The following is an 18,131-nucleotide window of genomic DNA, read 5'->3' as shown; positions in this document are numbered from 1 at the left end:
GTGAAAGGCTACGAGTTTGGGACACTTGCATTCATATCATCAGGTTGCAGGTTATCATTATTTGCACATGAAAGTGTTAATGCAACACTCTCAATTGTCCTTAAAGGACAACCGGCGCATCCAGACAAGTTGTCTCCATAAATGTGTAAAATCACTTCAAATGACTTCTACTGAGCGTATTTTACAAAGATTCCACGGCATTTTATGTTTTAAGACTTGCGCTGAATATTCAGGAAGTCTTGTTTTTGAGTTGGTGAAGATGCCTGATGTGACGTCACATCTGGAACGCCCCTGACCGAGAAAGCGAAACACAATGCATTTTTGGTACTTTGTTTGTTCTGAAAACTTCGTGTTGATCCGTGATGATGGCGAAATTAGAAGGAAAACACATAAATAATGCGATGGTGAATCGTGTGTTGCACCAAGACTACTATGTGATACTAGGTGACACAAATTCCCAGCAGACAAATCAGCCCATTTCCAACGGAGCTTGGGTGCCATCTTGTGCATTTTCTGGGACGCTACATTGGAGTCCTGACTGCTCAAATTGATGCAGAAAGACTTCTTTAATCAATTGAAAACATTTGTGTTTTCCTCTTCGGAACTATTTGAATCATATTCATAACTGGATGAGTAACAAGAAAGCATTTTCTCTGAATCTGAGGCCATTGTTTTGATTCAAGAGCAAGGCGAAGACGTCCTGGCGTGACATCACGAACAAGGGGCGGGACCTTCTGAAACTCGCCATTTCCTGTGTCATTTTGAAGTAGTTTTGGGACACTTTAACTCATTTTTATTGGTGTTTTGCATTTGACTAAAAATATCAGCCTGCGTGTTTTGGGTATTTCAGATGCTATAAAACGTTTTTCTGATGTCAGTTAGGGAAAAGCCGAAAGGAAAAGAAGAAGTTAGGAAACAAAAAAATGATGTTGGTTGTCCTTTATGTGTGATTGTGAGTGAGAATGGTTGTTTCTGGCCTGCGTTTGGCTGGCAACCGTTTCAGGATGTACACTGCCTATTGCCTCGAGACGGCTGGGATAGGCTCCAGCATGACCGTGACCCTTGTGAGATTAATGGATTGGAAAATGGATGGATGGATGTATTGTTAAAATGTTTCTAGCAAAATAAAATAAAAACGTTTACGTTAAGATCAGAATCAGAATCAGAACCATCTTCACAGTGCAGATGTCGCCGGTTCGCGTCCCGGTCCGGCCTCCCTGTGTGGAGTTTGCATGTTCTCCCCGTGGGTTTTCTCCGGGTCCTCCGGTTTCCTCCCACACTCCAAAAACATGCATGGCAGGCAGATTGACCACTCCAAATTGTCCCTAGGTGTGAGTGTGAGAGTGACTGTTGTATGTCTTTGTGTGCCCTGCGATTGGCTGGCAACCAATTCAGGGTGTTTCCGGTCGAACACGCTGACAGCTGAGATCGTCGTCAAAAAAAACTGCTAAGTGGCACTATACAGTTCCATTTTGGCTACTGTTGATGGCAGTCAGTGTCCAGAAATGATTAAATGAAATTTATAATGTTTACATTCATCCTTCAAAATGATAATGATCTTGTGATGTTGCCTTTTTCCAACAGGTATTTGACAAGAGAAGCATTTTTTTTAATATTGCGCAACAGCCGTTGATACGAATGTGAAAAATTATGAACATGTTTAAAGGTTCAAAGGTTTTACTTTTGGACAAGACAAACACAATGATTGTACAGAAATATTAATGTCACAAGAAAAATGCTTCTTTCCCTTTCCCAGAGTCAAATGTCAGCTGCACTCACAAGTCACTCACAACCAAACACTTCCTCAACATGATCACACGTGTAAAATGCGTCCAGACTATTCTCTCTACTCCCCTCGGGAATTTCACATAACACTCACACAGACATTCACACTATACAGAATTCAAATGGATAATCTTTCTTTTGGATACCGTTGGACAATTTGAAATAATTTATGATGTATTTGGGAAACATTAGAACAAGCTTAATAACAACAGAAAAGGCAGTCAAATTGTTTTTGTGTTATTAGAGCATGGAAGTCTTGACTCGTTGTCCACCACCGGCCGATTCCTCTGTGGCGCCATCTGGGAAGTTTGACGTACTTATCATCACTGCATCGTATTGCCCATCTGCTCCAATTCTGTCAGTGATAGAAAAAGTATGTTTGAAAATGGAGGTGTATATCCAGTTTAAATATCGGGTGATGTATATGCAGTTGTTGGAATTATTTTCCTCTAGCAATTATAACCCCGAGCTTTCTCTGACCCATTCATGCAAGTCATCAATGCATCACATGTATGCCACACCGAGTACCCTTTGGAGTATATGACCTTCCAAAACAGCTTGAAGGAAATCAGCTAAGAGGTCCATAATTGGACCACTAAAAGTTAAAAGGACTTCTGTAGGCTGAGTGATATCATAAATATAGTAAAACGATGTGTTATTGTGGTGTTACAATGGTGTATTATATATGACATATCACATAACCTACCGTTGAAGATTCCCATTTCCTGCATGGAGCATGTTGTCACTCTTGTCACCACCCGTGGTCACCTCTGCCTCAACACACCCTTCCTCACAAAAGTGTTGTTCAACCAGGTTGCTGCATAAAATTACATTTGAAAGATACAAGATGTCCCCACAAAGAAGGCATTTCATGTTTCATCTTTGTTTTTTCAATGTATAGTTGGAAAATGCAACCCAATGGAATTGGGTGAAAATGCAAGCCAATCAACACCTCAATGTGGCACTGAGGTATTATTTACGCTGTCAGAAAAGAAATCGCCAGTACATTCTATTATTTTCAGTCATGTGACAACAAAATATATAAACTGGTCAAGATTGAACAGAGTAATTTAAAGTGATTGTTTCTAATGAAAAATATGACATCAAGTGATACCTGTTTTTGTGACGACATTTAAAGATATAGATGATAATGGCAAGTGTCTCCAAAAGCAAGAACACCACAGAAATTGTCGTGCCAATCTTCCAAGCTTCCATGATCATTTCCTTTGTTTCTTGTCGTATGGATTCATAGACACACGGAAAGAAAACACAAGGACAGTTCGTTTTTTGCCATGCACAATCTACCATTCTAAAGAATTTACGTAAAGCACAGAAGGAATATCTCCAGCATAAACGTCATCTGCTTCAATGAGGCGTAAACCGTGACTGGAACTCATTTTTTTTATTATTTAGTTGGGTCAAATAAAGCCATCACATGCATTGCTTAATCCAGTTGTTATTATTCATTCCCTCCCCCAAAAATTCAGTCCCCAAAAATCACCTAATGTTTCTTAATTGTAGAAAGACACAAACAAACAAAAAATTGAAAAGTAACAATGTGATTCCTCACCCGGATCCTCAGCTGTATGTTCAACCATATCTCCTCTTGCCTGAGGGCGAATCGCCAGAGCATCCTTCACGAAATTGTCAGGCGTTGGTTGGGCCACATTGGGGTCGACAGCCACGAGGTCATCAGTTAGGCAAAGGATCTCATTGAAAACATTCTCTGCAACCTCACTCGCATTTGGGCCGATGGCACCCTGGTTGTCGGGCTTCTGCTCAATGTTGACTCCAGCATCATTTTCAGGCTCAGAAGCAGAGCTCGCAGTTGTTTCTAGAACGGGGAGTCGGAATGTGACACTGAAATGAAAATGAAGGTCTAAGGCCATGGTGTGAGGTGTGTCGGTGGATGTATGGAATGTCGAACAATGCAGTGGTGTGTTTAGTGTTGGTCATTGTTACTTTCTAGGCAGCTAAAAGGTGGCTCATTTAATTTGCAGTGGCTACATGGTAATTGGCATCTCACACACTGATATCTTGTCACGATCTTCTCAGAAGACATCCAATACTTTGTGTTACAGTAAACCAGTGGTTCTTAACCCGGGTTCGATCGAACCCTAGGGGTTCGGTGAGTCGGTCTCAGAGGTTTGGTGGATCCTCCGCCGCAGAGATCCATCCCTCAGTCTAGACTGCAGTTAGTAGGCACAGTCATTGGAAGAAGGGTTCAGTGAATGAGCATATGAAACCGGTGTGGTCGGTGCCTCCAACAAGATTAAGAACCACTGCAGTAAACGGATCAAGGTAAATTTTGTTACCCAAATCTGTATGAAAATGTGTTTGTCATGCATCCATAAGGTAACTTTTGTTATTCTGTTATGTTGTTCAGCGTTATATAAGACGCTTACGCCTCTCCTGGGTAATCTGGACCAAACTAAACCCAGTAAAGGGTTGACAATCAATTAAAAGATGATTGCGATAAGAACACCACAGCACAGAAGCTCCATTGGACCCAGTACACTTACGGTGGTGTGGATAAATGGGGCGTAAATCATTGTCTGCTAGTGGGTGAGTAGAGGTAACCAGATCATAACTACTCAATAGTTAAAGGTGTCTCAATCAGAAGTCATCGTCTCACCTGGGCCTTCTTTAATGTCATTTGAAGTCAGTGATGTAACCTCTTCTATTCCAGCTTCTTGCTCATCCACACCATTGACCAAAACTTCATATTCTTCGCTGATGTGTTGGTGACTTTCTTCATATTTTAAATCCGCTTCCACACCTTCAAGCCCAAAAGCTTCCATATCTTCTTCAACATAACTTTCCTCCATGTCATCTTGGATTTGAGAGTCATTTACTATGTAGTTCTCTTTGCTAACTGTTAGCTCATCCACCACCTCAATATAAGGATTATCAAATGCTATTGCGGTCCTTCCACTGTCCACGTCACCTAAAGAATCTTCCACCTTCTCCCCTATGTCTTCAGCTACAAAATTATGATCAGAGTCCGCCCCAGTCTCCCGCGCTGTTTCCCCACCAAAGTCTAGCGCTTGAACAATTGGAGTTGTTTCCATTTGGATCATATCATTTGACATTCCAACATTTATGTCTTCTACCTTGTCACCATCAAATGCTACATCTTTGCCCATCACCTCTGAGGTCGAGTCCTCTACAACTTCTTGATTGACTTTAACATCTACGAAATCAACAATGGCAGCCTTAACTTCAACAGTGTCTCCCCCAACTGTGGTCTCTTCCATACTATCATCAAGTGTTTCTCTCTCTCTTTCCGGTCTTTCCGGCTGCTGCTTTTACCACCATCATCCATCCCGAGCACCATCGGTTCGGACACTTCATCTTTAACCACCACTGCATCCTCACCTACCCCTTCTCTCACTGCCAGCTCATCCCATTTCCCTTCCACTTGTCCCAGAACTGCTTCCACCACCCTGTCCAAAAGCTCCTTCAGGACCTCCTCAACTCTGTCACCCTCAACCTTATCGGATGCCTCTTGTACTGCTTGTTGCACCTCTTCCAGGTTTGATGGGGCTACAGCTGATACAACCCCAGCTGGACTCCACCCTGGTTCACGGGGTGTGGTGTGTGTATCTTCAAGTGTGACCGTGGAAGACTGGGTTGAGGTAGGAATGTCTACAAACATTGAAAACAATTTTGGTTAGATTCAGAGGATGGTACAGATAATGGTGAGGCCTTAAGGAATGTAATGATAACGGGTTATGGTGTATATGTTCTTATCTAATCAATTTTCCAGTATTCAGACATTGGGAGCAGCAGTGAATATCTCCACTGGCTTCATGTTTTCCTCCATGAAACGCTGCCATGTATACAAGTACACTAGTCTTGTATATAGAAGAAAAACATGAAGTGCATGTCTATGTCTTGTGATGTAGCTGCAAGGCCAATCCCAACCTACCGTCAGATGTGCAGTGCTTTATGACCAAAAGCACCAAGACTCCTTTTGAAAAATACTCCATATGTTCCAGGAAAAAAAAATCCAGGAAAATAGCACAATCCCAGTATTTTTTTCAACAAAAAAACTTCTTCACCGTCTCCCTTACAGTTCCTTTTAAATGTCGAGTGTGCGCACACCACCACGGGACATGCTGAATGTGTAGGCTATTGACTCTTGGACAATAAATCTGGTCTGGGCAGGGAGGGCAACGTTAGCACGTATGCTGAAATGAGGGTTGGTGAAAAGACGAGCAACGTGATGTCAAATATTGCCGACTCGAACCGACGGGTGTCTTTATGAGTGATCGTCTTGAGTAGGTTTGAAGTTAGTAAAGTCTCACCTCATTGTTAAAATGCATTCAGAACTTTGACATGGGCAGTGGTGAGGCCCTGGCGGCATGTCGCACGCAGAGTGAACTGTGGCGCAGTAATTATAAGCAGGCTGTGAGTTTGTTAATGAGTGATGCTACCGTGCTTTGACGGAAACCTCGTGAAAGTTTGTGCGGATAGCATTAAAAAAAATCTGTAATCAGTAAATGAAAATACCCCATCGCGTTGCACATTTTATGGACGCTCATCTCTTTCTATCACATTCAGCCATTGTGTTTTTTTTAGAAATTAGACAGAATGGTGACTCTGGATATTACACAGGCTCTGACGCTCTTGCATGCATGTACCCGTGAGAGTAAACAGGCATCAGCTGTCGCTATTTGAATAATTGGTTACTCTTTGGAAATCCAACATCCACTATGTGTATTACCACAGGCATTGAGAAACCAGCTTGCATAATTTGAGAGGAGCAAAGTATTTGCTTTAAATTCCAAGTTAGCATTGAAGGACACTCCTTCGATCAACACAGCATAAACTCCCACAGAAATATTTGGATTTCAGCAGAAACATATGAACGCAATATAATCGTCTTCGCCCGTCTCTCACTCCTCACACCTCTGCCATCCTCGTTCATAGTCTTGTCACCTCCCGGATTTACTATTTCAATTCACATCTCTTTGGTGTCCCTCACAAACTTCTCCACGTCCAGAATTCTTCAGCCCGGATCATCACCAGAACCTCATCCTTTCAACACATCACCCCCGTCCTCCAAGAGCTCCACTGGCTCCCAGTCAAATATATAATCAACTTTGAAATTATTCTTTATGCATTTAAAGGTATCCATAACCTCTCCCCCCATACCTATCTGACCTTCTTCAGATGTCTATTCCCTCTCGTTCCCTCAGATCCTCTTCCTCCCTCCACCTATGTGTGCCCCCCGCCTGCCCGTCTCAGCACGATGGGTGACAGAGCCTTCAGCTGCTCTGCCCCCAAACTTTGGAACTCACTTCCTCCCGACATTCGTAACATCGATTATCTTCCCACCATCAAGTCCCATCTCAACACCCACCTATTTAAAATTGCATTTTCTGTGTAGATATCTCTCTTGTTTCTATTTATAATTGTATTTTATGTATTGCATTCTATTTGTGATTGTATTTTATTTATTATAGTACCTATGCTTGTCTGTGACAGTAAAGTGTCCTTGAGAGCTTTGAAAGGCGCTTAAAATGTAATGTATTATTATTATTATTATTATTATTATTAAATTAGATATATAATTCAGATTTTTATTTTGGGTAACACTGTATTTGAAATTCTGAAGTTTGAAAATATCAACTGCTCTTAGCAGGAATCATACTCACCATATGCTGATGAATGGCAGACACAGTGATAAACATGCAAATGTTTTTTATTCTATGTTAGTTAGCTATTTTGTTATTGTTTTATCCCTATATTGTAGTACCGAGCAACTTAGACTCAGATATCATGATTTTATTTTTGAAAAGCTTCCATTTTGGGTTCATTTCCTCATGTGCTTTTTTTCTTCCTTTGGTTTTGCGTCCACCTGTTGTCATCCGGGTCCCTGGCGTTAACCAATCAGCTCCCTCAACCATCTGTCTTGTCCAGGTGTTTCCTGTTGTCTTGTCAGTTTGTTTGATTCACTTTCCTGGATTGTGTGAGTCTTTGTTGGATCATTATGTTGCTGCCACTTTGTTTATGCGTTTCCATGCCTATTCTGTGAGTTTCTTACTTTTTTTGTGATTTCAGGATATTTTTTGTTTTTGGAGTTCGTTTTTCCCAGTGTTTTGTTCATACTTTTGGTTCGGTCCACCGTGCTTCTCCTGCCTGCCTACTTTTTTTGGGGCATCCTGTACTATCATGCACGTGACCGCCAACGTTACAGCACCGGTAAGTAAAATTTCCAGTTTTATTTTTTTGTCATTGTCAAGTTTGATCCTTTGCCATGCAGTGACAATTTGCCCGTCTTTGCCGTTTTATTTCTCTGTGGTAAATGCAGTGAATTTATGTAGCGGTTTCCAAACGTTTTACGGTGACTCATTCTTGTGTACGTTCATACACTAGTGGGAGGTTCGTATCACGCAATGCGTCGCCAGGTCTAGTGAGAGCAAGTCATGCTATAACGATCTTGTGAAAAAAAAAAAAAGTTGAGAGTGATGATTTTTAGCAATGGCCTCCGTTCTGTCCAGCATGAGGCAATTTTGGCTTTAGACACCATTATCCTTGATGTGTCATCCGAGGGGATTTTTAGAGAGCCAGGAGATGTTAACCAAAGGCTCCATTGATTCTCATGGCAAAAGTCCAATGTTATTTAAAACAAAAAGAGAAGCCATTTTTGAGGAATTAACTGAATTTTTGGTCTTGAAAAATTAGCCTTGGGTGCAAAATAATAAGTAAATAAATGAAGAAATAGATAAATCGTTCGCTAAAAATAAGCAAAAAATAAATAAATTAGATCTTCAACTTGAACGCTTGATTCAAATCAATGCCAAACCTTCTGAAACAATCATGGAGGCCATGAAGAAAAACTATTTGTGAAAAGATTCCTTCTTTGCAATTACTCCCTCAAATATGTTTTATAACCACTGATCCTTCAGGCTCTTTTTTTTATTCGTGACTGCCAAGGATTAAATGGGGAAGGTTAATACAGTCACATGAGGTCCACATTGTGCTTTGTGCTACCAGGCAGTAGCACTACATACAAAGCTTGTGACTGGGTTGGAGGCGCACAGGATTATCTAAATGAACCTTATTGTGCACATTCACATGCTTCACACACTTTAGCTTCATATCTCTATATGCACGAATGGTCATGCACAGGCTTAAGGCATTTCCTGTGAGAGGTAATCGCAATGTTACTTTTGCTATGATATCATTGTCATATATTGCAGCTGATGATGTTTTTATAATTGAAAATAAATGCATCATGCTACTTACACTTAAAATTTAACGAAATGAATGATTTGTTTTATGTTCTCTGGGTGGCACGGTGAGCGACTGGTTAGTACATTCGCCTCACAGTGCAGAGGTGCGGAGTTCGATTCTGGCCATGGTCTTCCTGTGTGGATTTTGCATTTTCTCACGAGGCCAGCGTGGGTTTTCTCGGGGTACTCAGATTTTCTCCCACAGTAGAAAAAATGCCTGCCAGGTTGATAGAACACTCTAAATTGTGCCTAAAAGCAACTGTGAGTATGAATGGTTGCCTAGGTGTGCCCCGCGATTGGCTGGCAACCAGTTCAGTGTATACAGCATTACATTGTATTAGATTATATTACATTTCATTAGATTGTATTAGATTAGATTACATTTCATTTGATGACATTAGATTACATTTCATTTGATTACATTACATTAACCTTTATTAATCTCACAGTGGAGAAATTCACAATTCAGACCAGCAAAGTTATGAAAGGAAGAAGAAAGGAAAAAAAGAAGTCGAAAAAAAAACATATCTTGCCTATATGTACTTGAATGTCTGGTGGTCCATTTATTATTTATTCATTTAAAAGGCACACTTACTAAAAGGCAGCTCGCCAATTAAACGCAGGTGATTCCATTACATTACATAAATGGAAAGTAATGTTTGCCCAAGTAAAACTATGTACAGATTATTTGAAAAAAACAACAACAACAAAAGCGACCTGTGGAGTAATAAACACTACAGACTATAGAAGTTGATGTGTATATTTCACATGTTACTGTTGGAATTTCCGAGGTCTACTGCATAAAAGGAGCACACGATTTAGTCATAGTCCATGACGAAAGTGAGCCGCTATAAACCTCACTACCTACAGGATACAGTTCTGTTTCATTGCCGTTGGAAAGCCATCCTCCAAAATGTTGAAATGTCATCTTTTTTTTTTGTCCTGATCTGGAATGGTGCAAAAAGAAGAGCTATTTTAAGACCATTTTTAACCTTCAACCCTGACCCCACACATATAAAACCATGCGTTGTTTCAGATCAGCAGTTATTAAGGGTAAAAGAAGCATCATTCAAGCTATACCACAGACTAATTTTATGATCATCCAAAAATGATAAACACATGAATATAAATGGTTTTATTCAGTCTTTTCCAGTGGTGGCATGAAAATCAATTATTTAAAGTCAATGATGAATATTTATAATACTAGATGTTTTGATTTAGAATGAGTTAATTTGTGTAAAATGTGATTGCTACAGCATTGTAGCGAAACTAATCGCTATCATCATATGACGTATGACCAACCATACTTTTTTTTTTAATCACAGTGATAAAAACTCGGCTTGGCCACAAATGTCTGCTTGTTTCATCCCCAAGTAGTGCAAATGGGAATACAGTATGCGGAACAGTGGTCACCAACTCCAGTCCTCGGGGTGCCGCAATTCTGCATATTTTTTTAGATGTTTCCATCCTCCAATACCACAGATTTAAATGATTAAGCTTATTACAAGGTGTCGACAGCAGCCATGTGCAGCTCCCCCCATCAATGGCCGCTGTCCAGTGCGGTTCAACCTGCTGACCTCGAGGCCTACACACACCCTCTGCTATTGCGTCCGCCTCATTTTCCTCATTTTTAACTGGATCGATTCAACTGGGTGCCAATGAAGTGCACAATGTAGAGAGAACCCACTCATTGACTTTAAACCACACGGTCAAGAGTGGATGATGGATCACACAAAAAAGCTACTAGGCATTTTAGAACAATGGAACAAGGACTTTACGAGTGGGAGGTTGCAGGGTTTGTGCATGAATAATTGGAATTTTACCACGTCTTAAATGATGAAAGCCACTGAGGGCAAGCAAGCGGCTTTGGGTTGAGGTCATTATGAATGACATACCAGCAGAGGGGGCTATCTCCTCGAAATTGGCAGGAGTGTCGATGCATTGCCTCATCTCGGTCACTGCATACCTGTCAACCTTGGCTAACAGCTGCCCGTATAAATTATTACAATTCCCGGATAAAAGTTGTCGTATGGCGTATATTATTTGAAATGATTAAAAAAAACGCTAACAAGGGGAAATGTAGACAGTTTACTGCGCGTGTTATGCTGTTATCAATCCGAACGTACGCAACCATTAAAAAATACTGTGTATATATACGATTGAGAATTACTTTTGATGGTTTGCCGTGACAATAGTAAGGATCAGGCAGCAGCATTGTCGTTGGCTACCAGCAGTTGAGACCAACTGGATTTGAGTCAAAATAGTCGTGTAAAATCGGTTCACAATTAACAAAAAAAGAAAAAAAATCCAGTATAAAAGTTCTAGTACGGCATACATAATTTGAAATTATAAAAAAAGGTATAAAACACGGGAAAAACATATACGTTGACAGTTATGGTACTGCTTTATTTCCTATCGGTGAACGCTGGCACGTGCGGCTGCCGCTGCTCACCCGCAGAAAAAAATGTTCTGACTGTAAAGTGTACTTGAGAGTTTTGAAAGGCGCTTATGAATGAAATGTGTTATTATTATTAGTTGTATTAAGTTCATCCTGTCTACTTGATATCTAATAACAACCCCCGTGACACTGACGAAGGCGGAAGTAGACGCTGAAACATGTCAGATATTTGAACACCGACAATACCCTGTCTGTAAAATAAGAATCTGTTTCAAATAATAATAATAATAATAATTATTATTATTATTATTGGTACTGTACTTTCCATCGTTGGGTCAGTAGTTTCAGAAATAGATGAATAGCAATTTCTGGGCTATGTTTTTCGGGTCATAGTTAAAACTGGATGTTACCTTTTTTTCACCATGCATTGGAGATCTGAGACTTCCTGTTGTTGACGCAAACAACAACATCCACCAGTGCCAAGCAAGAGAAATAATGTATGCTCTCATTATTATTCCTATCTAGACTTTTAATTTATTCGGCCTTAGTGGGGAACAGCCTTTTCAAAGGAAAAATGGCATGTTGATAAGGCGTGGAAGTTAGGTCGCATTATTCAGTCCTCCCCTCATTTTCTCTCACCCATGAAAACATGAACCCATTGCCCAACTTGTGTGCATCACTCACACGCTGTAAGCAAGCCTTGACAGTTTAAAATTAATTAGAAAGAATTCAAATTTCAGGGCATGATTATGCTCCTGCAAAGGCTCTGTGATCAGTAGCTCAAAGCAGAGCTGGGCGCACAGGAACTTCAATCGGCTCACTGAACAACGAACCGCAGAATTAAGCGAATGCAATGGCACGCTATCATTGTGCGGGAATGGATTGGAGAGAGTAATTCAAATATGGGGAGGGCATTTGTCTGATAAATTCATACTTTTTGGCAAAAAACGGACCCTTTTTTAAGGTGATGCAAATATGAAGAAGAAACAATAACTCCTTGCCTTCCCTTGTAAATGGAACAATTATATAAAGGCACTGTAGTGGATTACATAATGTTTCAGAGTTATCAATATTTCATTTTCAATGCATTTGATGTGTCTGGTAATTGGATATTTATGTGGCGTTCCCCCACATGGTGATTTGGATAGAATGGTGATGATGTAAGGACAGTATGGTGATGGATTGTGCGTGCGTGTGGTAAACATTGAATTTAAAGACAACAGACACCATTTTTTTGTTTCCTAACTGACATCAGAAAAGTTTTGTAAAATACCCAAAACATGCAGGCTGATATTTTTAGTCAAATGAAAATAACCAATAAAAATGACAGTGTCCCAAAACTGCTTCAAAATGACCTCGGAAATTTTCAGAAGGTCCCGCCCCCTTGTTCGTGACGTCACAACAGGACGTCTTGCCTTGCTCTAGAATCAAAACAATGGCTTCAAATTCGGAGAAGATGCTTTCTTGTTCCTCATCCAGTTATGAATATGATTCAAATAGTTCTGAAGGGGAAAGCATAAATGTTTGCAATCGATTAAAGAAGTACTTCCGTATCAATTGAGCCGTCAGGACTCCAATGTAGCGTCCTGGAAAATGCACAAGATGGCACCCAAGCACCTTTGGAAATGGGCTGATTTGTCTGCAGGGAATTTGTGTCAACTAGTATCAAATAGTAGTCTTGATGCAACACACAACGATTCACCATCGTGTTATTTATGTGTTCTCCTTCGAAGTGTTCAGACCAAACAAAGTACCCAAAATGCATTGTGTGTCACTTTCACGGTCAGGGGCGTTCCAGACGTGACGTCACGGTAGGTATTATCATCAACTCAAAAACAAGACTTCCTGAATATTCAGCGCAAGTCTTAAAACGTAAAATATCGCTATATGCCGTGGAATCTTTGTAAAATACGCTCAGTAGAAGTCATTTGAAGTGATTTTACAAATTATGGACACAACTTGTCCGTAGGCGTCGGTTGTCCTTTAAGTCATTTTTATTGGTGTTTTTCATTTGAATAAAATATCAGCCTGTGTGTTTTGGGTATTTTTAATGCTATAAAACGTTTTCCTGATGTCAGTTAGGAAGCAAAAAAATTGTGTCGGTTGCCCTTTAAGTTCAATGGTTGAGTCCCTGGTAAAACAGGTGTGAAGCAGGTTCATAGCATTTTAATGTACCATATTTTCCGGTGTATAAGGCGCACTCAAACGCCTTGATTTTCTTTAAAAGATGACCCTGGTCCTTATACGCAGGTGTGACTTACATGTGAGGTAATACTGAGCCACAACAGGTCTTGCAACTACTTTTAGCAGCCACTGACTCAATTTCCCCTTGTAGAAGAACAAATGTGTAACCCCCTGCTTGACTGTAGCACCTCATGATGTGGTGTTCATGATGTGGTGTGCCTTATATTTGGAAAACATATTTATATATTATATATGGAAATATTTTTTTAATTCAATGAAGGTGCACATTGTAGTTATGTATGGAAAACGTTTGAAAATACTGCATTCATTGACCCTCACAGTATAACCCAGTGCGCTTTATACGCCAGAAAATGTTACTTTTAAAATGTATTTATTTTTGTCAATAAACTTCACAAAGAGATATGAGCATATGAAAGAGTTTGAAGGTTCGCCTGGTAGTTTGTTGCATTGTCTCTCAGGCGCCAACGGTGCTGATTGTACTTTGATGAAGCTCGAGAACATTGGCGGAAAAGAAGAGGAGGAGCGCTCGTTTGGAATCCCTTAGTGGGGACGGCTAATAAATGTTTCATGTATCAATATTGTTGTGACATCGGATTTGTGTAAAACTATCTCGACAAAAAAAAAAACACACTTTCACTTGGAGGTTCTGCTGTATTAATCTTTGCATTTTTTTAATGTAAGCACAATATTTTGGGCTATATCTGGCGATGCAGCCTTATTAGGTTGTCTTCATTGTTTCGCCTTAGTTTTAGCCATTCACTGCTCGCTCTTTTTTTGACACACATTTTAGGTTCACTGAAGTGTTCCCTTGATTAAAAAAAGTGCAGTTTCTATTTCCGGCCATGTAAAGGCGCTGTTGAGTTTCATTTCAATGCTCCCAGAGGATTTGATGCCTGCCAAAGACAAAAAGAAGCTGAGATGACAAAGGAGGAAGTGAGAATGAACCAGCAACAGGGGAGAGAAGTGAGGAAGGCGGAAGGAGTGAAAATAAAGAGTCTGACTTGTACCTTCACAAACCATTACATCATCCTCCTCTTGGTAGAAGACTCGTCTCGGGCTTACGTCAGTGGGAAAGACACCAATGCATCGTTTAGAAAAGCAACATTTATGCATGCATCTATCTATAAACGCTGTCCTTCAAGCTTTGTGTGAAGTGTACAACACTTTCGTAGGCCTCTCATCAGACTTGCACGATGTGACTTCGTAGTTTACACGTGTGTCAAGCATGAAGGAGAATGCTGAGAGGCACAATGCTCCTCATAGCGACTGTAGACAGCTTTACTGCTCATCAAACTAACAACACCTTTGCCCCGCTGATGCTGATGTGTCTGCTTACCTGCTTGCCTCCTCAGCATAAAGTTGCCGGAAAGTACACAAGAGAAGCAGGCGGCGCGCAAAACGTTTTTTTTTGGGCACTCATGGGAAATTCTGAATATTTAGCTCAGGCCAATGTGTGTGTGTGGGGGGGGGAGGTTGCCCTAATGGTCCCGAGTACTCCTTCTCCACCGTGTGAAAAGCAGCTCAGTGCCTGCAGGTCCCAGATAACCTGTTTGGGCCTTTTCTGCTGCGGATGCGAATATTGCGGCCTCATCATCAATCATTAGACTTTTCTCATTGGCTCTTTGAATCAGGTTGAGCTGGCTGCGAACAAATTTAGTGTAACAGGATCTGTGTGGGCGTGCGTGTGGGTTTGTGCGAGGCTACGCATGTGCGCGCGGCCCTCTGTGAACGCACATGCAGCAACACTCGGACATGAGAGTGAGAAGAATGATGATGGAGAGAATGGAATGAGTGTTCACATTAGGCAACAAAGGGAGAGAATTCGGGAACGCATGGAAGTTGTGAACATGAAAATATTTACGTTTATACAGACACTCCCCACCTTACGAACTAGAAACGTTCCGAGCGGTCGTTCGTAAAGTGAATTTGTTCGTAAGTTGCGTCCATGCTATATTTTGTGTGGAATGTATGTTTAAATCAATCACTGAACGGGGAAGTATAAAACACAGACGCTGTAACAGTCGTAAAATAAATTAACATATACTGTAGTACGACGACATATATGCTTGGGTCTTCAGTATCGTAAGTGAACTCGGCGGATCGGGGCGTGAACTCGTTGGCAACACTTCGACATAGCTGAGCCCTGATTGGTCAGCGTTGGTGTCCGTCGCGTAAACATCCAGTCCTTGAAGTGTCCAATGTGTTTGTGTCTGTGTGCTTGTGTCCGTGTGCATGTAGCACAGTACAAGGCATTTGCTTGCGAGCTCGGTCGGAAAAAGGCGTGAAATACAAAATCTAACTTGCAGCATCTCAGTCCGACATTTTCCGACATACGGTAACCGCAATAATGCTCGTATGTACCGTTAGTCGTAACTCGAATGTTCTTTTGTGTACACAACAAGATCATTATATTGTTATGCATCGTGCAGGTGCGGTGGGTGGTGTCTACTTATGATGAAACGGCAACTCCGGGGCAAAAATAGGTCAGAGAGCCTCAGGGTCTCTAGAGTCAGCTGGTCCTCCGCTTTGTTTTTGCTTTCAGTATGCACATTTTGTAACGTTGCTTTCAAGTGGTGTTTTGTACGCTCAGTGGTTCGTACTTTGGGCGCACCTGCACACATTCATGATGTCCAATTCACGTGATGTAGTAACAAATCAGCTGCTTCGTATTTGAATGATGCAAAAGATCAGAAGCAGAAGAACGACTCACATTGATAGCGCACCCTTCAAGTGGCCAAAGGGCACGTATGAGCATATTTTTTTAATCTCCAGTATATTAGTTGTGCTCTATCTAGTACTAGAATGCATCAGTCCTGCAGTTGGCGAGCAACCAATGCCCCCACCCTCACAGGGTTATCTTTTGAAGAAAATGAAGGCTTTTGGGTGCGCCTTATACACCGGAAAATAATGTAATTCAGTTTTTTTCCTCCACATAGTGGAAATTGACTATCCTCAGGGGAATGTTCCAATTGGATGGTTTTCAGTGCACCTTATACTTCCGAAAAGCCGATATTTTTTTATGAATTAATTATATTTGGGGGGGTAAATTAATTGAAAGTGGATCATTTCCTGCGGCACTCGTGAAGATTGAAAAGCTGTTTGGGAACTGTTACTAGGTGCTTATGTCATGTTCAACAATGAAAAATAAAGCAGTGTAACTTTGAAGAAAACATTGTCAATTCTTCGGGGGTTCATTTAAGGAGGTTTGAGGGCGCACATACCCATGTGCCGAATGACATACTGAATGTTAGATCAACTGCATTAGGTTGATTAGTGCCTCTTTTCATGATGAGATGATTTGCTTTCATGGTGTCTTTTTCCTAAAGCCGATCCCCGTGATATTTTTGCTGACAATGTGATCCGATGGCTCGGGAGGTGGATAAGCAGGATAGAGGGTGGATGAATGGATTTCTTTTTTACTGCAATTAAATGATGTGAAAGCGTTGCAGTTTTTGTAATAATGGATGAATGACAGCTGGAGCATTACTAGCTTTGCTGCTAGATAAACAATGGACTTGTTTTGCCAACATGATAGCCCCGCATGAAACAGACATCTGTTAGGCAAACGTGTCACTATCCTCGTCATGTTTTGCAATGCTAAGTTCCAGGAACTCATTAAAATCCTTTTACTACCTGTTAAGATGCTGAAGAGGTTGATTGACAAGGGATTTTGCCTCCTCCTTCTGACTTCATGTCACCCCAAAGGCCTCACACCTGCTGCTAAAGCACAATGATGAGGCAGATATTGGATTCAGGTGCATTAGAACCTTCCAACCTGCAGCCTCATTTACAAACAGGAGACTCCTGTGGTTTCATTTCATAAAGCTGATGTACCAGAAAGGAGAGAGCCGCGGTCCGGTTGTATCCATTGACAGCAAATCATTGGATCACTTTCATTTGCTATGCGCTCTGCGTCTTCACAATCACACCGCGGGGATGTGGAAAAAGGGGGTTTTCCTCCATCTTGTTTTGCAAAGCAACATTTCGCAACCGACGCGAGCGCACATCAGTGCCATCACGGGAGCAGGTGGACATTCTACAGCCTTACAGCATCGAGTGGAAAAAGTACTGGCAGAACAAATAAACACAGTGCTGATCTCTTTCTCTTCTGATGTTCCTGCCATGGCCACAATATCCCGGGCTTTCTTCCCAGATTCCCAAACAGATAGGTGGAAAGCTACCACTTGAGGTGTAGCCCAAAAATGATGACAAACAATATTGTGGTGAAATATTGGGCTTCGGGAGAACCTGAATGAGTACTCCTGAGCCATACTGCAAGATGACTTCATGGTCATGAGAACACTAGGAAATTTTGTAACAGACCATTATGATGGTACGATATCACACCACTTTAATTTTATTTCATTTTTTCACTTATGGGCTCGATTGGGTGCACCCAGCCGCAGTGAGTGAGTGGTGAAGTTAAGAAACTAATGTTATTGTGAGTAAACAGGTCAATTTCAGAGGTCTTTGTTTGTGACAATTTTTCTGTAGTGAAG

General features: G+C 41.0%; 2 protein-coding genes across 2 annotated transcripts in view; one reads left to right on the top strand and one right to left on the bottom strand.

The window, feature by feature from the left end:
* Positions 1 to 1,438: 1,438 nt before the first annotated feature.
* LOC148892783 (uncharacterized) lies at positions 1,439 to 5,895 on the bottom strand. Its single transcript, XM_089006385.1, is given in 7 exon segments — positions 1,439 to 2,140; positions 2,492 to 2,602; positions 2,900 to 3,017; positions 3,356 to 3,619; positions 4,421 to 5,092; positions 5,095 to 5,433; positions 5,717 to 5,895. Coding segments are annotated over 7 exon segments (1,680 nt in total). The 5' UTR covers positions 5,778 to 5,895; the 3' UTR covers positions 1,439 to 2,025.
* Positions 5,896 to 7,748: 1,853 nt separating this feature from the next.
* The window catches only part of LOC148892782 (receptor-type tyrosine-protein phosphatase delta-like), a 197,418-nt gene continuing 187,035 nt past the window's right edge, over positions 7,749 to 18,131 (top strand). Inside the window, exon 1 of the mRNA XM_089007186.1 lies at positions 7,749 to 7,995. The gene's annotated coding sequence lies outside the window, so the exon portion shown is untranslated. The remainder of the gene's footprint in view (positions 7,996 to 18,131) is intronic.

The sequence above is a fragment of the Hippocampus bargibanti genome, linkage group LG10, assembly GCF_051943395.1.
Source record: "Hippocampus bargibanti isolate YZ-2025 linkage group LG10, ASM5194339v1, whole genome shotgun sequence".
Taxonomy (NCBI): Eukaryota; Metazoa; Chordata; class Actinopteri; order Syngnathiformes; family Syngnathidae; genus Hippocampus; species Hippocampus bargibanti.
The sequence above is the reverse complement of the archived record's forward strand: the minus strand, read 5'-3'. Positions and strand labels throughout refer to the sequence as shown.